The 22,444-nt window shown below is 46.7% G+C and overlaps 1 protein-coding gene across 2 annotated transcripts; it reads left to right on the forward strand.

Moving 5' to 3' along the window:
• The first annotated feature begins 490 nt into the window (after positions 1-490).
• Positions 491-20,728, forward strand: Rcan3 (RCAN family member 3). 2 transcript variants are annotated; one of them, XM_038333827.1, is made up of 5 exons: positions 491-681; positions 9,488-9,723; positions 15,249-15,422; positions 16,919-17,090; positions 18,648-20,728. In XM_038333827.1, exons 2-5 carry the CDS (start codon positions 9,529-9,531, stop codon positions 18,824-18,826), a joined length of 720 nt encoding a protein of 239 aa, XP_038189755.1. In that variant the 5' UTR covers positions 491-681; positions 9,488-9,528; the 3' UTR covers positions 18,827-20,728. The 2 variants fall into 2 exon arrangements, with proteins under 2 accessions (XP_038189755.1, XP_038189754.1); XM_038333826.1 differs by having other exon boundaries at positions 9,491-9,723.
• Positions 20,729-22,444: the final 1,716 nt, after the last annotated feature.

The following is a 22,444-nucleotide window of genomic DNA, read 5'->3' on the forward strand; positions in this document are numbered from 1 at the left end:
AGCGGGTGCAGTCACACACCTGGTGACACCCACAGCTCGGCGACGTCGCCGTCACCTCTGCTGGGCGGGGGGGGGCTGCAGGGTGCGGTCTGGCACATCCGGCTGGCGGGTTCCCGGGAGGTTCCCCGGCTGGAGCTCACAGGAACCCGCCCTGAGAAGGTTTCTAGTATCCTTGCTAGCCGTTCTTGTCACTGTCCTGTGGTGTCAGCAAGGAGAGAGGAGAGGTTTCTGGGTCGCGGCGAACACGTAGGGGTTGTCAAAGGTCCTTTTTTGGAGGTCACATAAAACCTTAGCCCAGGGTTCCCGCCCAAAGCCCTTACAGGCTGTGCCAGAAAGCCAGGAAGAGCGGGGGAGTGCGCGCGCGCAGAACATGCCACGCCCCATACAGCCCCGCCCACCGCGCCGGACTCCCGCCTACCCAGCTGTTGGCCCTGCCCACTTGTCCGTGCGCCTGCGCCTCGCGCCCGCTAGGTGCCAGGCCCCAAGGGAGGGCACGAGGCGCGCGGGTCCGGGAGCGCGCGCGACGCCAGCGACCTCGCTCGGGCCCAAGTCACCGCCCGCGTCCCCGGCTGAGGCGGCCGGCGTCGAGGGCGTGGCGGCTCCTCGCGGCCCCGGGCGGAAGGGTTCTGTACGCCCCAGGCCGCGCTCGTCGCCCCCGGGCCTCTCCCCTCGAGCGCACAGGTGAGTCTCCCCTTCGCAGGGCGGGGCCGGCGCGCGGCCGCTCGGGGCAGGTTTGCAGCGGCGCTGGGGATCCCCGGGACCTCGAAAGTTACAGCAGCCTCAGCCGTAGCAGCAGCCACCCAGAGCTGCCCGGAGCCCCCTAGACGCTGCGAAGGGCCAGCCGCCTGGTCCCCAGGGTCTTCCCAGGACGCTTCGGGGTAACATCCTACCAAACACCCCTCGCCCCCAAGTCCTTCCTCCTCCACCACCAATTTTTCCATCAACTGTACGACTTTTTGGAAGATGACAGGCCCAGCCTGCCCTCGAGGGCAGGGAAGGTGTGGCCAGGAAAACAAGCTGGCAGCAGGTGGAAGCCCCAGTCTCCTCCCCCTTTTCCCTCCCCAAGGATGCAGGAATATTATCAGCGCATCTCTGCCTCCCTGGCTTCTGGAAACTTGTGTCAGCCTTCTGGACCGACGCGCCTTCAATAGCGGTCTGTTTCCAGGTTGCCCGGTTCCCGCTTCCGTGCGGAATCTCATCATCTCTTGAGGAGATTAAGATTCTAGCTACTCACGCCCGTGTTTCAGATCAAACTAGGATTATTTAGAGTGATGTAGTGTAGGATTTAAAACCAAAAAATACTTGCGTCCCCTTGTTGAAAGCTGTCTAGTACAATAGATTTTCTTGAACTTTTCGTAGAAGTCTTTCATCTACTGTTGCCTAGAGAATTAATTTCATCAGTAGCTGTAATTGCTGATTACTTAAAAATCTTATTCTAAGGACTGGGTGCGGCGCACGTTTTTGTTTTTGTTTTTGTTTTTTTTCTTTCTCAGTACTTGGGAACCTAGCCCGGACTACATAACAAGGCCCTGTCCAAAAGCAAAAAACAAAACAAAAACCTCTTATTTTATCACTATGCTATTGCCTCTGATCCAGTCAAACTGTAAAACAATGTTTGGTCCTGTGTGATGGCTCAGCACTCTTGGCAGCTGGAGTTCACGGATCCAGAGAGCCCACGGGGTAGAAGGAGAGAACCACCTCCTCCAAGTTGTCCTCTGACCTCCATGTGAGTGCGGCTGCGACCACAGGCAAGCACAATACATACATTAAATAAATATAGTCTAACAAAATATTGGTGCTGGAGGGCTGGCTCGGCTATTCGGAGCACTTGCTGCTCTTGCAGAGGACTGGGCGTAGATTCCCAGTATCCATATGATAGTTCACAAGTCCAGTTCCATGTGATCCCACGCCTTTTCTTACCTCTGAGGGCTCATACATGTACCTGATGCACAAACATACACCCACAGGCACACACATACATAGAAATATATCATACAAATAAATAAGTAAAAAGCCAGAATTAAAAAATACAGTATGTCTCAGAGTCTAGATTTTTTTTTTCCTGGCATGCAGAGTTGTTCTTTTTGATTGGGATTTTATGTAGTGTTCTGATAAACTTTGGATGTAGGACGATCATAACATAATTAAAATTAGCGTCCTGTTAGTCTTTGCTACAGCTTTACATCTTACCTCATCGGCAACCAGTCTCCAAAAGAGGAGGTTTTAGTGCTCGGGGGATTTTCTTCTTTACCATTCAATCGTGATATATTTTACAGTTTTAGAACCCCGTGTAGTCTTAGGCAAGCAAATGAGAAGCAACGCTGCATGAGGGTACAGGAAATGTGGGTCCCAAAGGGGGGAAAGGTATGAAAAGTAGTGTGACTTAGAATTCCGTTCCTCTGACCTGTGACCCTGTGCAGTGGCTTGCAGGTGTTAATGCTCAGAAGCAGCCTTTGACTTTAGCTCCAGAACCCTACAGAAAGCTCCACTTTGCCTGGAGCGATGGCGCTCAAGGGCCTGGCCAGTGTGCTTGAGGTGCTAGGTTCAACACCCAGTGTAAGAACAGGGAAAAACTCTTCAGCTGTTGCGTGGGGGGTGCCTCACCCTGGAGTGAAGTGATCATGTTCAGGGAAAACGAGTTACACGCAACAACAAATAGCATCAGTCACTCTCCGAAGTCGCACTGTGCATTGCTCTCCTTTTGTCTTTCTCATACTGATGGATGGAGCAAGAACATCAGTCGTGATGATAGGAACATTGTAGATTATCAATAAAATGGCCTGACTTTAGGTCCTGAAAATGCAGAAATGTAATTTTTAAGTTTTTAGAGGTTTATTTTATGTGGATGAATTTTGTCTGCTTGTATGTATATGTACCACACATGCCTGGCGCCCCCAGAAGAAGGCATCAGATATCCTGGAATTATTGATAGTCGTGAGCTCCCGTGCGGGTGCTGAGAACTGAACCCAGGTCTTCTGCAAGAGCAAGAGCCATCTCTCTAGCTCCAGAAATATAACTTTTAAAAAGATTTTTTAAAAGATTGTGTCCGTGTGTGAGTATATGCCCATGAGCACAGGTATCTGTGGAGGCCAGAAGAGGACACTGGATCCCTGGAGCTGGATTTGTGGGTAGTTAAGAGCCACCTGAGGTGGGGGCTAGGAACCAAACTCTGGTCCTCTGCAAAAGCAGTGCATGCTCTTAGCTGCTAAACCATCTCTCCAGCCCCCCAAATCTAGTCTTTATAACCTATTTACACTAATGTTCCACCAACTTTATTATGCTGATTTTTGTTTGCCGTTACTACTTTAAAAAAAAAAGTAAACTTCTGTCAGTGATCGATAAGAAGGACTGGGAGATAGAGGAATCACAGTAGACTTCAGAACCCCGATGTTAGCAGTCCTGAATAGTCTTTTGGAAGATTTAGTCTAAATTAGAAATTCAAATAAAGTACACATTTGCTTCTGGTATTTTTGTAGTCATTTTGCTCATTTCAAACGAATCTGGCTAAGGTATTAAAATCTTCCTCAAGTTTGGAAACATAGTTTTGTGTTTTGTTTATAATTCTGGAGCAGAAAGAATTCACCTTTTCCTTATTGACTGAAATTGCTTGGCATGCAGCCTTGGTGGATTAGTCTTGTCCCTAGGCTGGCGCAGCAGAGCAGATGGCCATGCTCCTTGGAGGTTTCCCACTCATTTCATGTTTCTATGAAGAAGCTGTCTGCCAGAAGCCTGCCAGGACTAAGGCAGCACTGGAGGTGATGCGAAGTTCCAGTCAGCACAGGCAGAGGTTGCAAGGGTTCCAGTAGTCAGGAATGGAACGTAGAGCCTCCTGATGCCAGGCCAGGGCTATAGCGCTGAGCCATAGCCCCACCCCCGATTGTTGTTCGTTGCCTTAATGAAGCCAACCTTAGCTTTAAGTAGCTGCTAGGTTAATGTGTGTGATGTCCATGTATATTTCTCTTTTCATTTTCTTTTTGTTTTTTTCTTCCAAACAAGGTTTCTCTATGTAGCTCTAGAGCCTGTCCTTGCACTCTCTCTGTAGACCAGGCTGGCCTCAAACTCACAGAGATCCTCCTGCCTCTGCCTCCCGAGTGCTGGGATTAAAGGCGTGTGCCCCTGCCACCCAGCTTCTCTTTTCAGTTTTAACCACATTTAGAATGTCAGGAAATTCTGAAGTGGTTGACAGTGTTGACTGTCAAAACAAACACACCACACACACACACACACACACACACACACACACACACACAAATATCATTGTGTGTTTTTAGCAAGATAGCCACTATCTGTCAAGTAATGACTGGTACCATAAACATTCTGTTGTGACATAAATTTCTGTAAGGCTCATGCAAAGGCCTAGTGGCATTTTTGTTTTAAGGCTGTTCCACACTGGAAGCAGATAGCTAGCTAGCTCAGTGGCTGTTCAGGAGCTCAGTTTACTGACAAACCCTCCCTGCTTTTCTTGAGGTCATACAAACTGCAAGGGGTTTCTCTCTTTGTGATCATTTAGAGGGTTATCGTATTGTTTTTTCTCCTCTGTATTATGATTTGAATGCCAGCCCTGCTGATGCTATTTCGGCCCTTTCAGCCAACAAGGAAACTCATACCATGCTTGTTTTTAAAAGAATTACTGAGTACTGGCCATGTGCAAAACGTTATTCTGAATATGAGCATTTACTTCTCCCAACATCTTTATTGAGTGGAGATTATTATTATCTACATTTTCTTCTTGAGGATTAGGAACAGACAGGCAGGTTTAATGAGATGGCTCACGGGGTAGAAGCTCTTGCTGCCAAGCCTAACATGGCCTGATTTCCACATGATAGGAGGAGAGAACAGACTCCCGAAAATTGCCCTCTGTCTCCCATGTGCACATAATGGCACATACCAGCACACACATATGTGTAAAAACACATATATAAAGAGGCACTAGAAATTTACAAAACCAAAGCCACCAGAAACAGGTAAGATAGGTAGAGTCATGGCCAGAGTTCCCGTGTTGGAGGTCTGAAGGTGGCCTCTGACCCCTCCTGGAGACCGGGAATTGCTCAGACACGTTCACAGTTAGGTGCATTTCCAGTCTGTCCTTTTTAAGAATATAAATGTGTAAGTCTTATAAAATTACTTAATGATACTCTAAAACCTTTGATCTGGGCTTGGTGGCATAGGCCTGTAATTCCAGCTAACGGAGAAGCTGGGGCAAGAGGGTCAAAAGGTCAAGGACTACCTAGGCTAAAGCGAGTATTCGGAGCCAGGCTGGACACTTTAAGGAGACCATGTCTCTCTGTCTCAAAATGCAGATAAAAAGAGGACTGGGAAACAGCTCAGTGGTAGATCACTGCGGTATGTAAGAGGCCCTAGATCCAACCCTAAGTGCCACAATAAGTAATTTTGAAGGAAAAAGTATTATTGTGGCCATTGTTAGGATAATTAATAAAATTTGAATAGAGACTAAAATAGATAATGCTATTATATCATTGTTAAATAGATGGGTTTTGCTACTGTGTAAGAAATGGATTTTGTTCCCATACTGATTTAATAGGATATGAACTATCCTTTACTTTTTAATAGTTTGGAGAGAGAATGATAAAGTTAAAAGATAGTCTGCTACCTATATGTAAAGATGTGTTAGTTTTTGTTGTTGCTTTGTTTTGTTTGGATTTTTTTATGTACATTGGTGTTTTTGCTATGGGTGTTGGGTCCCCTAAAACTGGAGTTACAGACAGCTTTGCCATGTGGGTGCTGGGAATTGAACCCAGGTCCTCTGGAAGTGCAGTCAGTGCTCTTAACCCCTGAGCGATATCTTTTGCATTTTTGAGACAGGGTTTCTCTGTAGCCCTGGTTGTCCTATAACTTGCTCTGTAAACCAGACTAGTCTTGAACTCACAGAGATCTGCCTGCCTCTGCCTCCTAAGTACCGCAATTAATGCTTTGCATCACCACCCAGCTAAAATGTGTTGTTACCCTGTAACCCAGGCAAGCCTGGAACTTACTATATAGTCCAAACTGACTTCAAACTCATGACTTTCTTCCTGTTTCAGGCTCTCGAGTGCTGAGATTATAGACATGAGCTACCATGCATGCCTAAGCCTATTTTTATCATTTCTTTATGAAGTTATATCAAAAGAAAGCTACCGTAAGATGAAGGTGGAAAAACAGGAAACGATTATATAAAATTCTAAGTCAAACCAAGGATTGCTTTCTATGCTCTATTTTTATTTTATTCTTTGTCATATTGGAAGAAGAACCTTGAAACAAAGTACTAATTATCAAAAGTAGACTGTAGATTAGGGCTGTAGTTCAATAGTAGAGTATGGGCTTAGAATTATCAAAGCCAGTGCTACACATATGTAGGCAGAAAATAGCCTGACTTTCTTTCCCTTCCTCTACTCTCCCCTCCCCCTCCCCAAAGGCGCTCTGCCTGCCTGGAACTGGTCTGGAACTCACTCCCTATGTAACCAGGCTGGCCTGGAACCCATGGAGATCCACTTGCCTCTGTCTGCCAAGTGCTGGGATTAAAAACATGAGCTACCATGACCATCTTTTGTGCATATTGCTTGTGGGGGGATCTTTGGGGGTTCCTTTTTTTCTTCAAGACAGGGTTTCTCTGTGTAACAGCTCTGACTGTCCTGGAACTTACTCTGTAGATCAGGCTGGCCTCAAACTCACAGAGATCTGCCTGTCTCTGCCTCCCAAGTGCTGGGATTAAAGGTGTGTGCCACCACCTCCCAGAATCTTTTAAGTGGGGGAATAAATAAAAAATAAATGAGGGTTTACAAAAAAAAAAAAAAAAAAACCCAAACACTTAATACCATAGACAGGCTACAAAGAAAGCCCACTTTTATACCCAAGGTTAAACTAGACTGGTATTAAATACCTTTACCAGCTTTCAGACTTTTCTTGTCCTGACTGCAACACCTGCTTGGTGCCTCACTGCACCTATTCTTTACCTGCTGTTGTCCTCCTCAGCCGTTTTTGGGAGCCCATCTCTGTTGACAGAGGTTTCTGTCCCACTTGGTCCCACAGCTATTCAGTCCCAAAGAAGCACACAGAGGCCTACATTAATTATAAACTGGTTGGCCTGTTAGCTCAGGCTTCTTATTAACTGACTCTTAAATCTTAAATTAACCCATAATTCTTGTCTGTGTTAGCCACATGGCTTGGTACCTTTTATCAGTGAGGCATTCTCACCTTGTGTCCTCTGAATCTGGGTGATAACTGCAGGCTGAGTCTTTCCCCTTCCCAGAATTCTCCTATTATTGCCCCACCTATACTTCCTGCCTGGCTACTGGCCATTTTATTAAACCATACAAGTGACAAATCTTTACAGGGTACAAGACCATTGTCCCACAGTACATCTCTAATTCCTTACAGAACTGAATTTTTTTCTGTCATTGATGACATGCCAGTGACATGGTGACATGACATGGAGCTCGGTGCTGTCTGCTTCTGTTCAGCAGTCCTTGCTGAGCAGCTGTGAGTCAGAAATTGGCAGGAATTTGAAGGCACAGACAGAACATGGGCAGGCGGGTGATTTGTCAGCAGTTGAATAACCTTAGAGCAGAAAAGGGAGCGGAGTGTGAGAGCCCAGCCTCCCCCCATGAAAGCTGTAGTGAGACACTCTCCTGGGGGCTCCCCTCAGACCAGAAAGACTTCACACAGCAATTAAAAGAATCAGCTAAAATTTATTGTTAGACCTGTGGGCCAAGGGGCAGCTTAGAATCTCCAGGGATGTGGTATATCTTTCAAACCCCCAGCTCTATGTGGTGCAGATTCAGCCTTCCTTTCCCCGCAGCTTTGATGCCATACTTCATGGCTTAGGAGCAATTGTGTGAAATGCAAGATGGTACTGGCACATGGAAGGCCCAGAGAAGCAGGAAACCCAGTTGAGAACTAAGACGCTAAAGGCTCCAGAGGGGCAGCGCTGGAACCTCAGAGAGACCCAAGTGTAAAGAGTGACTGAGAAAAATGAGCCTGTGGGGAGAGACTGGGAGTGAAGGAAGGGGGGCCTCGAGGGCACACTGCAGAAAGTGGGTTCTGGTGCTCAGGAAGCCTTGGTTGTCAGTAGTAGGGGAGTTGAAGCCGAGAGAGAATGGCAGCTGCTTGGGAGACTAAACCCTGGAGGGAGTGGATGGGAGGAAATAATGTAAGTGAACCCATCTACAGGGAGTGGGTAGGAAGAGGAGCAGGCAGATGACAGCAAGGTAGAACCGATGGTGGGGATCCAACATGAACAGGCTTCTGTGCCGAGGAAGAGGAGCAGGTGGAGAAGTGGATGGTATAGCAGACAGCAGGATGAGGCCCCGTTAGGGAGTGTGACTGGCTGGCCCTACAGGAGAACTTCTCAGTGTCCCCCAGTGCCTGGCAGTAGGTGTCCAGAATGTGGACAGAACAAGGATAGATGCTATTTTTTTCAAGGTTGTCTTGAGTGGTATAGAATAATGGGAAACTCTGCTTTTTTGTTTTTGTTTTTGTTTTTTTGAGACAGGTTTCTCTGTGTAGCATTGGCTGTCCTGGAACGCACTCTGTAGACCAGGCTGGCCTCAAACTCAGAGATCCGCTTGCCTCTGCCTCTCGAGTGCTGGAATTAAAGGCGTGCGCCACCACTGCCCCGCTGGAAACTCCACTATTTTACCTCATAGTTAATAACTAGTATGAAATGTATCCTATGTAAGCAATGCATCCAGAGCCTGTGTCCTTCAAAATGGAAGGGAACTCAGAAGTGCAGTCGTAATAATCATGATCACTCGGTGTCTCTGTCAGTTCCATGTCACGTGTCCAAAGGTACACTGTGATGAGTACGGTGTGGTTTCCCGAGGAGCCAGGCACAGGCAGATTCTGCCCCAGTATTTCACAGAAGGACAGTGCCAGCTCTAGGCCCCTGACTCGAAGTGCACGATGTCTAAAAGTTTGGGAGTGTGTCTTGTGGGTTGTCTTCCAGCTTTAGCTGTATGCTGTACACTCTTGTGTGTGTGTTCATGAACTCGGGGACCTAAGCAACTTAATTACTTGAGAGTCTGCTCAGGAAGAAAAGCGCACTGGGTAAGAAAGGCAGAGCCTCACAGACAGCATTTCAGGGTGCAGATGGTGAGCAGACCGTGTGGGTGTGATTCTGCTGGGCCACTTCCAGTGTTTGCCACCTAAAACCCAAAACAAATATGTGAGGGCCGCTCCGGCTCCCACTTCCCCTCTCTTGTGTGTGTAAACCAAAGTACATGTTGATGCGATCCTGTCACCTCGTCCTTTTCAACCCGTTTTCACCAGGAAGCGTTTGCTTTTTCGCTTCTTCATATTCCATTGCCCCATAAAATCTGCTAAGCAAATCAGGTTTGTAGATAGAGATTCATTTGCGAGAGCTGGAGCTGACTTAAATGCTGATTGATCTTTCCTGGATAAAGTCATTTTGCTTGATGAATTGCTGTCTTGAGGCTAGATTGACTGCAACATGATAAGGCCTTCAGTGTTTTTTCTGCATTGTTTTTTTAAGCAGTGTCTGGCAGATATCCTAGAACTTTACCTACAGAGAAGATGCTTCGAGACACCATGAAATCTTGGAATGATAGCCAGTCCGATCTCTGTAGCAGCGATCAGGAAGAGGAAGAGGAGATGGTCTTCGGTGAAAATGAAGATGACTTGGAAGAGATGATGGATCTAAGCGACCTGCCCACCTCACTTTTTGCTTGCAGTGTCCATGAAGCGGTGTTTGAGGTCCAAGAGCAGAAGGTAGGCATGGCCCGGTCCCTTCACTTACACCATGGGAAGCATAGATAGCTTTGGGTAGACAAGTCTGAGAGCCCGTGACATGAAATAACAGAACGTGTGTGCTACACTGGGTCCCTCGCTGTATCTTGGGAGAGTCTCAGTCTGCCACTCACAGGTGTGCTGCAGAGCCAGTCCCGCTCCACCTGAGAAGCCTTGGCTCTTAGTGAACTCAAGGCTCATTAAATGTGCTTTTCATTCATTCTCTTATTTATTGAGTTTTGGAGACTGTAATTGAGGAAAAACTTTTTTAATGTTTTACTCGAAGATATTAAATATACATAATGTGAATCATTAGTAATTTTATTTCTGTAATAATGTGATTCTGCCATATACATTCTGTCATCCTCTCTTGTGCCTTTCCCACCTCCACCACTAATTCCTCCTTTACTCAACAGGCTGCTGTAGTTGTTTGAGACAAGGTCTTACTCTGGCCCAGGCCCACCTGGGATTGGCTGTGTGGCTCAGGCTGTCCTGGGATTGGCTGTGTGGCCCAGACTGCCGTGGAAATAGATGTGTAGTTCAGGCTAGCCTAGAATTTCAGGTGATCCTCCCAACTCTAGCTCCTGAATGCTGAGATATGTCACAGGGATATGTCACCACACCCAGCCTCCAAGCACGTGATTTTTTTCCTGGCTTCCTCCTTCTTGTGCATTCACTGAAGAAAGGATTCTGCTTTTTCCTGGGGCTTATTGCATGTAGGCTATTAGGATTAATTATCATTGTTAACATTTCTGGTAGTACTTTGTATGGTTTGGAAGGAAAAATAAGATTATCTTTTTAAAGTTATTTATTTACTTAGAAACTCTGTGTGTGTGTGTGTGTGTGTGTGTGTGTGTGTGTGTGTGTGTGTGTGTGTGATCGTGATCTCATAAAAGCCTGCACACCTTTTTTTCTTTCTCTGAGCCATAGCCTCACTGTGTGGTCTAGGCTGACATCTGGGCAATCCTCCTCAGCCTCCTGTCCTAGGCACTGGGTACACAGTAGAAACCACCACTCCTGATTTGACCCTTAAATGTTAACTATGTACACAAAGAATTTTCCTTTCAGTGAGACCCATTCTCACTCTGTAGCCCAGGCTGGACTTCCTTCAGTGTCTTTCAAGGCAGAGCTGGATACATGCTCAAGCGCCCGCAGCATAGGTTGAGGGACAGTGCGAATTAAGCAGCGTCTGAGTCACGGGTGTGCAGTCCTGCAGTGGGGCTGGTGGGTCGGTGACAAGATGGAAAGTTAGTCCATCTAGAAACACGGAAATCCATCAAGGTTTCAGTGGACAAGTGCACAGCCAGGCTCAGGAAGTCTCTCAGAGGGGCATGTGGCATTGGGGAAGAGCTGTGCGTTAGAATTTTACAGAGAAAAGGAAGGATGCTTTAGCCAGAGGAAACCAGATATACCAAGAAACCTAATTAGGACAGTGCATAACAGGAGCGAGAGTGGTTGGCACAGGGGCGATAAGTGTCCCAGTCAAGAACATTGGCTGGGAGGCGGATGATGGGCCATCCTGTGAAGTACCCTGATGCCAAGTGGAAGAGCTGGCCCTTCTGCAGGGTGCAGTCCCGAGGGCTTCTGAGCACAGGGCGGCAGTCCAAACTGCACTGGGCGTATGTGTGTGCTGGGGAGACTCAGGAGTCCTGTGAAGAAGACAACCTACACGGCAGGGGCTGGCGGGCGTGGTCAGTCACAAAGGCTTTCTTTGCAGGCTGTTTTATCTCACAAATATCTCACTGCTGCTTTGCTCAGTCCAGCCACAGTTTAGAAACCTGCAATTAGGGGCTGGAGAGATGGCTCAGTGGTTAAGAGCATTGCCTGCTCTTCCAAAGGTCCTGAGTTCAATTCCCAGCAACCACGTGGTGGCTCACAGCCATCTAAAAATGAGATCTGATGCCCCCTTCTGGCCTGCAGGCAAACACAGAATATTGTATACATAATAAATAAAATATTAAAAAAAGAAACCTGCAATTATCCATCCTGTTTTTCTCATCTGTTTAAGAGCTCCGAATTTCATGTTAGAGACAATTTATTTGTTATCATAAGAAAGCACAGGTAAATCCAGCCCTTTGTATCTATCAGTGGATATAGCATCTCCGAGTTCAGCAGCCACTGATGGAAAATGTTCCATTAAAAAACTGTATCTAGTATGGGGCATATACAGCTTTAATCCCAGCACATGGGAGGCAGAGGAAGGGGAGGTGGTTCTCTGAGTTGGGGGCCAGACTGGTCTACATAGTGAGTTCCGGGTCAGCCACAAGGGCTGCATAGTGAGACCCTGTCTCAGAAAAGAAAAGAGAGAGCGAGAAAAAAAGAAAGTAACGTGTTTCTGTACTGAATATTTACAGGTGTTTGTTGTTCCTAGCAATGCAGTATGAAAACTGTTTACACTGTATTCTGTGTAGATCATCTAGAGGTTGTTCAGTGAATCTGGAGAAGTGTGCCAGTTCTTTGCAAATACCGCTCTGTTTATATCCGGCACTCCCTCTACAAGCATTTTGGTATCTGAGAGGATCTTAGAATCACTTTATCTTAAGATTACAAATTCTTGGGGGCAGTGAGATGACTCTCTAGGGAAAGGTGATTGCTTTTTAACGATGCCAGCCTGACAACCCCTGCCCCCCAGAAACTCGCAGGAAGATGAAGAGAGGGCATGGCACCACCCGGTTCCGAGACTCCACAATACCCACTCGTGCACACGGATAATAACAGATACACGGCCTTATTAGGAGGAACTTCACACCAGGAAATTTATTTTGTTTTTTCCACACATGGCCTGGGAAAGTTTTGACTTGATGGAAAATTGAGTTCTTGTTGATTTTCTTTTGCTCATCTTTTTCTTTTTAAGTTTTATTTGTGTGTATATGTGTATGGCTCTCCAAAGAAACTGGATGAGGGTAATAGATCCCTTGGGACTGGAATTGTAGGTGGTTGTGAGCCGGTTACAGTGTAGACGCTGGGAAATGAATCCGGGTCCTCTGTAAGAGCAGCGCATGTGCTCAGCCACTAAGCCATTTGTTGTTGTTTTGTTTTTTCAAGACAGGGTTTCTCTGTGTAGCCCTTGCTGTCCTGGAACTCACTCTGTAGACCAGGCTGGCCTCAAACTCACAGAGATCCGCCTGTCTCTGCCTCCCAAGTGCTGGGATTAAAGGTGTGCGCCACCACCGCCCAGCTTATTTGTTGTTTTTAACACAAAGTTTCCCCCTTTTTTCAAAAATTTTTAATTAAAAAATATCTTTTACATTTATTTAGTGGTGAGACACATTCCACAGCACAAGTATAAACGCCAGAGGACAACTTTCAGGAGTCTGAGGGCTGTTTCTCCCATGTAGGTTCAGGAATCAAACTCAGATCATCAAGCTGCCCTTGCCCACTGAGCCATCTCCTAGCCCCCAACTTTCCTTTTCTTAAATAGGTAACAGACTTGCTCGTATTTGAGCATGAATTTAAAAGTATGATACATGTTTTTCTAATGTGTACTTAGGTCTGTGTGTTATAGTGGATTCAGTCAGTGTTAATAAAGAGTGAAGTTCTGTATATATGTGGGGTGTATGTGTGTACATGTACACATGCACTTGTGTTTGTGTGTGCTTACACATGTGCTTGTGGGCACATGTATGCTTGCATGAGGTGGTCAGACGTTACTATCAGGTGTCTCACTGAACCTAGAGCTCACTGGTTCGGCCAGTCTAACTCTCCAGCTCCTGACTCCTCTAGGCACTGAGATCACAGGCCATCATGCCTGCTCAGCTTCTTCTGTGGGGTCTGGGTGTCTAAACACCGGTTCTCATCTTGAGTGCCAAGTGTCCCCTGAGGCATCTCCCCAGCCTCAGAGAATTACTCTAGGTAGGACTGGCTGGTATGAAATGTCATGTGTCCAGTGGGGTATTGTCCCTTTGTATACAGACTGTTTATCTGTTGCTGTAGGTACCCATAGGACACTGGCTTTGAATGGTTTCTTGTGGTATTGGGGCATATGAAGGTAGCTCTGCCTGACCCCTGAGTCCTGTTTTTGATGGGGGCACTCAACACCAAGTGCAGAGAGCACTGGATTGAATGCTCAGGTCATCGGATATGGCAGCAAGCACCTTTACCCATGAACTATCCGCTGCCCTGAGGGATGGGTTTCACGGTAGGGGCTGAGGACCAGCAGTGAAGGCTGTGCAGGAGGCTGCTAAGTGGAAAGGAGGAAGAGCTCTGTTCTGAAATTACAGTATCCTAACCCCAACTCTTTCCTAGTCTGTCTAACCAAAACACTGCTGGAACTGTTCAGTATTTGAATTTTATTTATTTGTTTTTGATTTTTCTTTTTTTTTTTTTTTTGGTTTTTTTCGAGACAGGGTTTCCCTGTAGTTTCTAGAGCCTGTCCTGGAACTAGCTCTTGTAGACCAGGCTGGCCTCGAACTCAGAGATCCACCTGCCTCTGCCTCCCGAGTGCTGGGATTAAAGGCGTGCGCCACCACCGCCCGGCTGTTTTTGATTTTTCAAGACTGAATTTCTCTGTGTAATACCCCTTGCTGTCCTGAAACTCACTTTGTAGACCAGGCTGGCCTCGAACTCACAGAAACCTGATTCTGCACCTGCCTCCCGAGAGTTAGGATTAAAGGCATATGCCACTATTGCCTAACTTAATATCTGAAGATTTTAAAGGCCAGTCTATAAAGTCTATAAAAATATACTATGGTTCCAGCATCCAGGAGGCAGAGGCAGAGGCAGGTGGCTCTCTGAATTTCAGACCAACCAGTGTGACATAGTGAGAGACACTCTCTGAACAAGACAGTGAGTAGTAAATCGGCTTTATTTACTGCACACATCACACACACATCATATGTACATGTGCTGTTTCTGAAACTTTTCTGAAGCATAAAGATACATAGACGTTAAAAGCGAAAGTTAGGAAACTGCCAGGCCTGGTGGCACCCCGTGATCAGAATGCAAGGACATCTTCAGCTACTAGCAAGTTTGAGGCCGACCTGGCCTGTGTAAGAGCCTAGTCTCAAAAAATTAAAATAAAAATAAAAAAGATAGGAGTGATTTCTCTGTTATATTGTGTGTACATGCTGGGTTCTAAGACACATCTCGCTCCGTGTGTCAGGCTTACACAACAAATGCCTAGCACTGTGAAGAAAACAGGGGAAGGGTCACCCTAAGTACCAGAGATGTTCCTTTGATGGAGGAACAGCGCAGCTGAATACACTGGTGACCTTGGCAGCTGTGCTCCTGTTGTATGCAGACGTGTATGTGCTGGTTTATGCATCATGTTTATCTTATGGCCTTTGAAGCTGCAGTATTTAACGAGGCTAGCCGTGTTCAGTCAGTGCAGATGTAAGCACGAGTCACACGACGTCCACCCTGAACTCCTTCCAGAGAGGGGCTCTCAGAAGGAAAGGCGTGCACTTCATAGGGTCTTCACCCGGCCACTTCTCTTCCACAGGTGTTCTGTTAACAGGAGTGTTCTGTTCTTCTTCCCTCTCCTCTCTGCCTTGCTGCCCTCCTCACAGGAGAGATTTGAAGCTCTGTTCACCCTCTATGATGACCAGGTCACATTCCAGTTGTTCAAGAGCTTCCGCAGAGTGAGGATCAACTTCAGCAAGCCCGAGGCTGCAGCGAGAGCTCGGATAGAGCTGCACGAGAGTGACTTCCATGGCCAGAAGCTGAAGCTTTACTTCGCACAGGTACGGTGTGCTGCGTGGCTGTGTGTCCCCACAGCCGCTTCTCCGCCACAGCTCCTGGCAGTTCTCCCTCCAGCGCTGGGTCAGAGGTTTGTGAAGTCGACATTCCCGCAAGCAGACGATGTCGTGTTTTCTCTTACTTTACACATACCTAAGTTCATTATCTTAGGAGCGTATTAAGCCTTCTGTCTTTGTTTTGCTGCAGCTAACAGTTAAGGGATTCATTTTTGTGGCAGCTTTGCTCAGCTAGGGCTCTGCGAGGGTTAAGCCCTGACCTTCAAGGTTAGTGGATTAAATGTTCTCTGCATCTAAAATAGCACTTAGGATGTTTCATTTGTGGGAGAACAGAAAAAAAAATCTCCAAGGGCCATCAAGAAGGCTCAGTGGGTAAAGGTGCTTGCCACTAAGCTTGACGACTGAGTTTGATCCCTGGAACCCACACATACATGGTGGGAGGAAAGAGCTGACCTGTGTCCTCTGACCGCCCCACAAGCATTTTCCTCTCTTCTAAGATTGGAACTTTATCGTGCGTCAGCTCTTCCCACTGAGTTAGTTAGGGTTACAAATCTGCAGTGACATCTGTAATGCAATCTGTGATGAAACACCATGGCCAAAGTAGCTTGGACACTAAAGGATTTTTCCTGAATCACCTTCCATTAAGGGAAGCCAAGGTAAGAGCTCAACCAGGGCAGGAACCTAGAGGCAGGAGCTGTTGCAGAGGCCATGGAGGAGTGCTGCCTACAGGCTTGCTCTTCATGGTTTGCTCACTTGCTTTCTTATAGAACCCAGGACCCCAGCCCAGGGTGTTACCACCCTTATGGCTGGGCCCTCCCACATTAATCACTAATTAAGAAAATGCTCTCCAGGCTTGCCTACAGCCTGATCTTAATTGAGGTTCCCTCCTCTCAATAATGAAGGCTTGTGTCAGGTGACATAAAACTAGCTAGCACACCCGCTGTAATAAATAAGAGATAATAACTGTAACAGAGAAAAGTCTTGGCTCATGGTTTTGAGGTTTCGGTCCATATGTGATCGTCCCTTTCCTTTTGGGCCTGCAGTAGGTGTAGCGCATGAAGGCAAAGCCAAGCTGTTCACCTCAATCATGGAAAACAGGAAGTCAGGGACTGGGGTGCCACTGTGTCTTAGGGTGTGCTCCTAGTGACTGAAGGCTCCCGTTTCACCCCTCAGGGGAGCAAGCCTCTACCACATAGACCCTGAGGAACACTTAGAGCACAGATCCCAGCCACAGTTACTGCTGTGCATTTCTCTGTCTGTCTGTTTGCACACCGATTCTTTTACTCAACTCATGTTTATCAAGTTTCCGGTGTGTGTGGCCCCGTGCAGTGAGCCAGGTGGACCTGGTCTCCCTCCTGCAAGATCACAAATGCTTTAGGATCTTTTTAATCACCCTCTAAGAAGGTAACAATTACCATAAAGATGGAAATGAAGAAAATGAAGACACATTTGCAAAGCGGTCGTGGTCATGTCCTTCCCTGCAGGTGCAGGTGTCTGGGGAGGCTCGGGACAAGTCCTACTTACTGCCACCACAGCCCACCAAGCAGTTCCTCATCTCCCCGCCAGCCTCCCCGCCAGTGGGGTGGAAGCAGAGTGAAGACGCGATGCCTGTGATCAACTACGACTTACTCTGTGCTGTCTCCAAGCTGGGGCCAGGTAACGGCCTCTGCTTCTGCTCTTACTGTCCCCAGGAGCTTTGTGTATGGGAGACGGTGTTCAGTAGGGGGTGTGGAGCCCAGAAACAGCAGGCTGTCCAGTGGACACCACACTCACACCAGTCTGGGTCCACACTCTGACTGCATTTCCAATGCTGTGGGCCTCAGCCAGCTGCCAAGCCCGTGTTATCTGGTTGTGAACTTTAGATGGTGTGTACAGCATGGTCATTTTCACTGTCAGTGATTCAGCTGGGTGTTCACACAGGCTGTTAGTGAACACACTTGCTACTTCCTCTCTGCAATCCTTCCTTCCTTCCTTCCTTCCTTTCCCCAAGACAGGGTTTCTCTGTAGCTTTGTAGCCTGTCCTAGAACTAGCTCTGTAGACCAGATTGGCCTCAAATTCAAGGAGATCTGCCTGCCTCTGACTCCCAAGTGCTGGGATTAAGGGGGTGCACCACCACCACCCGGCTTCTGTTTTGTTTCTTACTTTCCTTCTCTACTTGCTGTCTCTCTCATCTCTTTAATAATGTGAGGAGCTGATTTCCAGCTGTTAAGGACAGCATGTCTCTTCAGGGCACTTCAGAGGCATCTGAGAAGAAAGAGCTTTATGCTTGTGGACATTTGAACTTCAGAAGTCAGGTCCTACACTAGAAACTGCTGCCTGGAGCCTAGCCAGGGCCTCCCATGGGACCCAAAACCTTTATGAATGTAACTAACCCACCTCAGTTGCTTCTAGAACAGCAATTATCATTTATTCATTTATATTAACAATTTAATTAGTATTTATGTAATCTAACCAATGGGTTCCCATCATAGCCAGCACAAAGCCAAAGTAAGCATAGGACATAGGAGTGGAGAAACTTCCTCACCTGCAGGAAGAGACAGGAGCTAGTTCCAAAACAAGGTGCTCCCTGAATGAAGGAAGCTTGTGTATATTCATACAGTAGGAGGCCCATTCCTGAGCATGCTTTGTTTAAAGTCATGGAGGTTAACGTGATGGCCAGGATGTTGTTGTGAATAGAATGGTTTCGGGGTATGCTGAATGGGTCTGCCCTGAAGGTGCCTGCGTGCTTAGCAGCCATGCTTGGATTTTAACTCCCAGGACAGAAAGGACAGTGTCTTTAACAAATGGAACTTCTGCAGGGCATGGTGGCACTTACCTTTAACAACACTTGGGAGGCAGAGGCAAGCAGCCCTCTGGGAGTTCCAGGCCAGCCTGTCTGCATACTGAGATCCCATCGAGAGGAAAAAAAAAGGAAATTTTTAATACCAAACAGGTTAAGCCCCTCTGGTGCAGGATAGATGATTTTACAGAGTTTAAGCAACAAACCCACCAAGGCAACACATGCCTACAATCCTAGCACTTGGAAGAATGGAAGCAGAAAAATTAAAGAGTTCAAGGCCAGTGTCAGCTATAGCAGAAAATTTCTGACTGAATTCAAGAGATTCAGTCTCAAAAATCAGCAGCTGTTAAATGAATTAGTGGAAGAGGAAGTTGGGAGATAGATTAATTCCTTCCATTGACAGCCAGGCTCCTTCTTGTGCTTGCCTCTGCAGGGGAGAAATACGAACTGCATGCAGGAACCGAGTCCACCCCCAGCGTGGTCGTGCATGTCTGCGAAAGCGAAACTGAAGAGGAAGAAGACACAAAAAACCCAAAACGAAAAATCACGCAGACTCGGCGCCCGGAAGCTCCCACAGCCGCACTGAGTGAGCAGCTGGATTGTGCACTGTGAGCCCAGCCACTGCACCTGTGCCTCCTGCTGCTACTGCTGCACCTGCACTGGAGCACAGCCACTAGATGCTGCTGCATCCATCTGGCAGCAGGGTCAGCCTTGCCAGGCCAGAACATGGGGTGAAGTAGCAGATGCGGCCAGCTGTTTGAAATTTTGAGCAATGCTCCAAATGGCACTTTAAGTGATGAGGTCAGCCCCCACTGTGTGGCACCTGACTCCCCTCCCCAGAAACATTAGTACCCCAGGACGTACCGCTCTTTGGGCACCGAAGGCCAGAATTAGAGTCACCCAGTGCACTACTGTTTTTACAGATTTAAAAATTAGTCTCATAATTTCAGTAATTTGGTGTAGGTATTCTTTGTACCGGTGTGGTCATGTCTAACAAATACATTGAGCAAAGGCTGAATGTCGCTCAGTATACATGACCTTTTTTTGGCACGAAAAGAAACCTTAGATCCAAAATCATTTGTAGAAGCCTTTTTTTCTTCAGTATTTTTCCACTAGCCTTGGGGATGAACTGCCAAATGAGTGAGATTATCAGATCCAAACGGCATGCGCACACGTGTTCTTGGCTCTCCTCAGTATCACTCTTGCGGTTGGTGGAGATGGTGCCCAGAACCATGCTCCCAGTGTAGCCCTCCCAGGCCTGGACCCTGCAAACAGGATGTATCACCGGGAAGCTTGGCTGGTGATGATACGGAGTTGCAGCCTGTGGAGGGTGGCTCTTCAGTTTCTCTCTTGACCATCTTAGTGCTGGCTTGTCGCTGCCTGAGTTGTGCTATGCTGTTTGTAGCTCTGTGATGTTAGTCCAGTCTTAAATTTCAGAAAATAATGATAAGACTTTCTGAAGACCACTTTGAATTGGGAGGTGTTTCATTTTTTATTTTCTTTGAAGACAGGGTTTCACTTTGTAGCTAGCTGGTTTAAAAATCCTCTGTGCTCCTCCTGCATTAGACCTTCAAGTGCTGGAAATTACAGGGAGTGAGCCACCATGCACTTCATTCAAATTTTTCCATTCAAGTATTCAACTGTTTGGGAAGAAAAAAGTCACCAGTACTTTTTCTTTGAGACAAGGTCGTACACTGTCTAGCCTGAGACCCACTATGTAGCCCAGGCTGGCCTTGAGCCCAAGACCATTTGTTCTCCTTCCTCAGCCACTTAAGTCATGGAATTGAAGGTATAAGCCCTGTGTGCAGTTCATGCTTCCCTTTTTAGTGAAAGTTTCCAGCTTGGCTTGCAGTTGACTTTCAGATCTAACTGCTGGGATATGTGAAGGGACTGGGCACAGAACTAAGAAACCAGCTTGGCAACTACTGTAAAGGAAGAAAAATAGACATTGAAGCCATGATGGCTATGTTCTTTGGGTGACATGTTAGAGCTGAGTGTCTTTTGTGGTAGAATTGATTTCTGAAGATTTAAACTGTATTGCACACAAATGTCTGACTTGTTAAAACAGGGTCTCATACAGTCCTGGTTGACATCAAACTTGGTACATCTCAAGGACGACCTTGAATTCCTGCCTCTATCCCCTAAGTGCTAGGATTGCAGATGTGCCCCACATCACCGACAACAGCAACAGGAAGGGATGTCCTTGCCCTCAGATGCTGAACTCTGTGTGTTTGCCTTTGGGAATCCTCAGTGTGGATTTGGTTGAAGATTACGATTCATCCACACTGGTTTGTTGGACCCAAGTCATCTTCTGTCAGGTCAGCTAATAGGCTCTCCTTTGCACTTCTGAGCTCAGCAGTTTGCTTCTTTTGGTTGCAGGACAGACCCTACCTGCCAGCAAACAAGTGAATCTTCAACAGTTGGGAAGTTTTTGTGTTTTGCATTATGCAATACCAATTCTCTCTAATTCTCTTAAGTGATCAAAACCAATTTTTAGTCTTAGCTTTCATTTCTAGCTGCCAACTCTCTCTCTCTCTCTCCCTCCCTCCCTCCCTCCCTCCCTCCCTCCCTCTCTCCCTCTCTCCCTCTCTCCCTCTCTCCCCCTCACCCCCAGGGTTTCTTTATTTTAGCTCTGACTGTCCTGGAACTTGCTCTATAGACTAGGCTGGCCTCGCACTCACAGAGATCTACCTGCCTCTGCCTCCTGAGTGCTGAGAGGTAATTAAAAGTGTGCACCCCCACACTTGGCCTACTCCTTTTTTGTTTAAGTCAAAAGGTGCAAACTATTCATCTCTTTAAATCTTTTTGAGGGTATTAAATTGTGTGTATGTATGAGGCATGTGCAAGGAGAAGGGAAGCCATTTAAACTTTCCTAGATAGCAAACATTAGTATTTTCTTCTTTTCTGGTATATTGTTTTTATAAGACAAACTCAAGAAGAAGAAAAAAAAGAAGGAAAAATATTCATCCACTATTTAATGAAATGAACTAGAGTATCCAGGTGTCTGTGTTTAAGCTATTTTGATGCTCAGTTCATGTACCCCTTTTTGTTTGTTTGTGAAAAGGTCTCAGGTAGCACAGGTAGCTGGTCTCAGATTCACTGTGTGGCCAAGGAAGATCTTGAATCCTGATCCTACTGCACCCACCTCCAAAGCCCAGGATTACAGATGTTACAGATGTACCACAGCACACAGTTTATCCCTTATCTTCTTTCCAGTTCCCATAGTAGATTTATGTGCATTTTTCTTTCAAACTGAATTAATTCAGTTATTTTCTTTTTTGTTTTTGTAGACAGGGTTTCTCTGTGTAACAGCCCTGGCGTAACAGCCCTGGCTGTTCCAGAACTAACTTTGTAGACCAGGCTAGCCTCAAACTCACTGTGATCCACCTGCCTCTGCATCATGCGTGCTGGGATTAAAGGCGTGCGCCACCAGGCCCAGCTGAATTATTTCTTAGAATTAACTTCCCCAGGGGATTCTGCACTCCCCCTGCGAGAGTCCCCTGCTGCTCTTCAGGAGCTCTTTGGTACTTTCCCAGAGAAATCTGCAACAGTAACCATGGTTTCTTCAGAAAGCCACACCTCTTTGTGGGACTCAAACTGAGGGATGCGACGGGGCTTTGTGTTAGGAAAAACTCTGAAAAGGTAATGAAGCCGTGACACTGAGTAGGGCTGGCCAGCAGGACTGCAGGGGTTTGGCTCTTAGAGTCTAGATTTTTCCAACACACCCACCTGTGGGATCCAAAGGTCCATGGAGAGAGGTGGAGAGGCAGGAGCTAGGAGCAGCCCCTCTCCTTGGAGAGCTAAAAGAGGTAGTTTTACTCATCCCTCAAATATCAGGACGGCCGTGTGCTGGCGGGCACTTGTAATCCAGCACTCGGAGATAGCTGCTAGCAGAAGGGTCAGTAGTTCAAGGTTGTCCTCAACTAAATAGTGAATTTAACCAGCCTGGGTTACATGGGATTATCTCAAAAAAGGAAGAGGATTATACAGAGAAGATTTTAAATTCTACATAAAGGTTTACATAGATCATTGTGGCCACTAAATGGGCAATTTGAGTTGAGGTGACACCAGGTACAGGTCAGGAGCAATTTGCCCCCTAGGGGACGACTGTTTACCATTTTCATGAAATCTGTCTCTAAAAATGTTTTAAAAGTGAGAGTTGAGATTAGTAAGTTTAAAGATTTGTTTTTATTTATGTGTCTGTGTGTATGCATGCACATGTACATATGG

Source organism: Arvicola amphibius, chromosome 6, assembly GCF_903992535.2.
Source record: "Arvicola amphibius chromosome 6, mArvAmp1.2, whole genome shotgun sequence".
Classification (NCBI taxonomy): domain Eukaryota; kingdom Metazoa; phylum Chordata; class Mammalia; order Rodentia; family Cricetidae; genus Arvicola; species Arvicola amphibius.

Excerpts from the sequence above, each read along its gene's own strand:
- Rcan3 (XM_038333827.1), top strand. The coding sequence starts at position 9,529 with ATGCTTCGAGACACCATGAAATCTTGGAATGATAGCCAGTCCGATCTC. Across the intron at positions 15,423-16,918 it reads TGAAGCTTTACTTCGCACAG|GTGCAGGTGTCTGGGGAGGC; the intron begins GTACGGTGTGCT and ends CCTTCCCTGCAG. Across the intron at positions 17,091-18,647 it reads TGTCTCCAAGCTGGGGCCAG|GGGAGAAATACGAACTGCAT; the intron begins GTAACGGCCTCT and ends TTGCCTCTGCAG.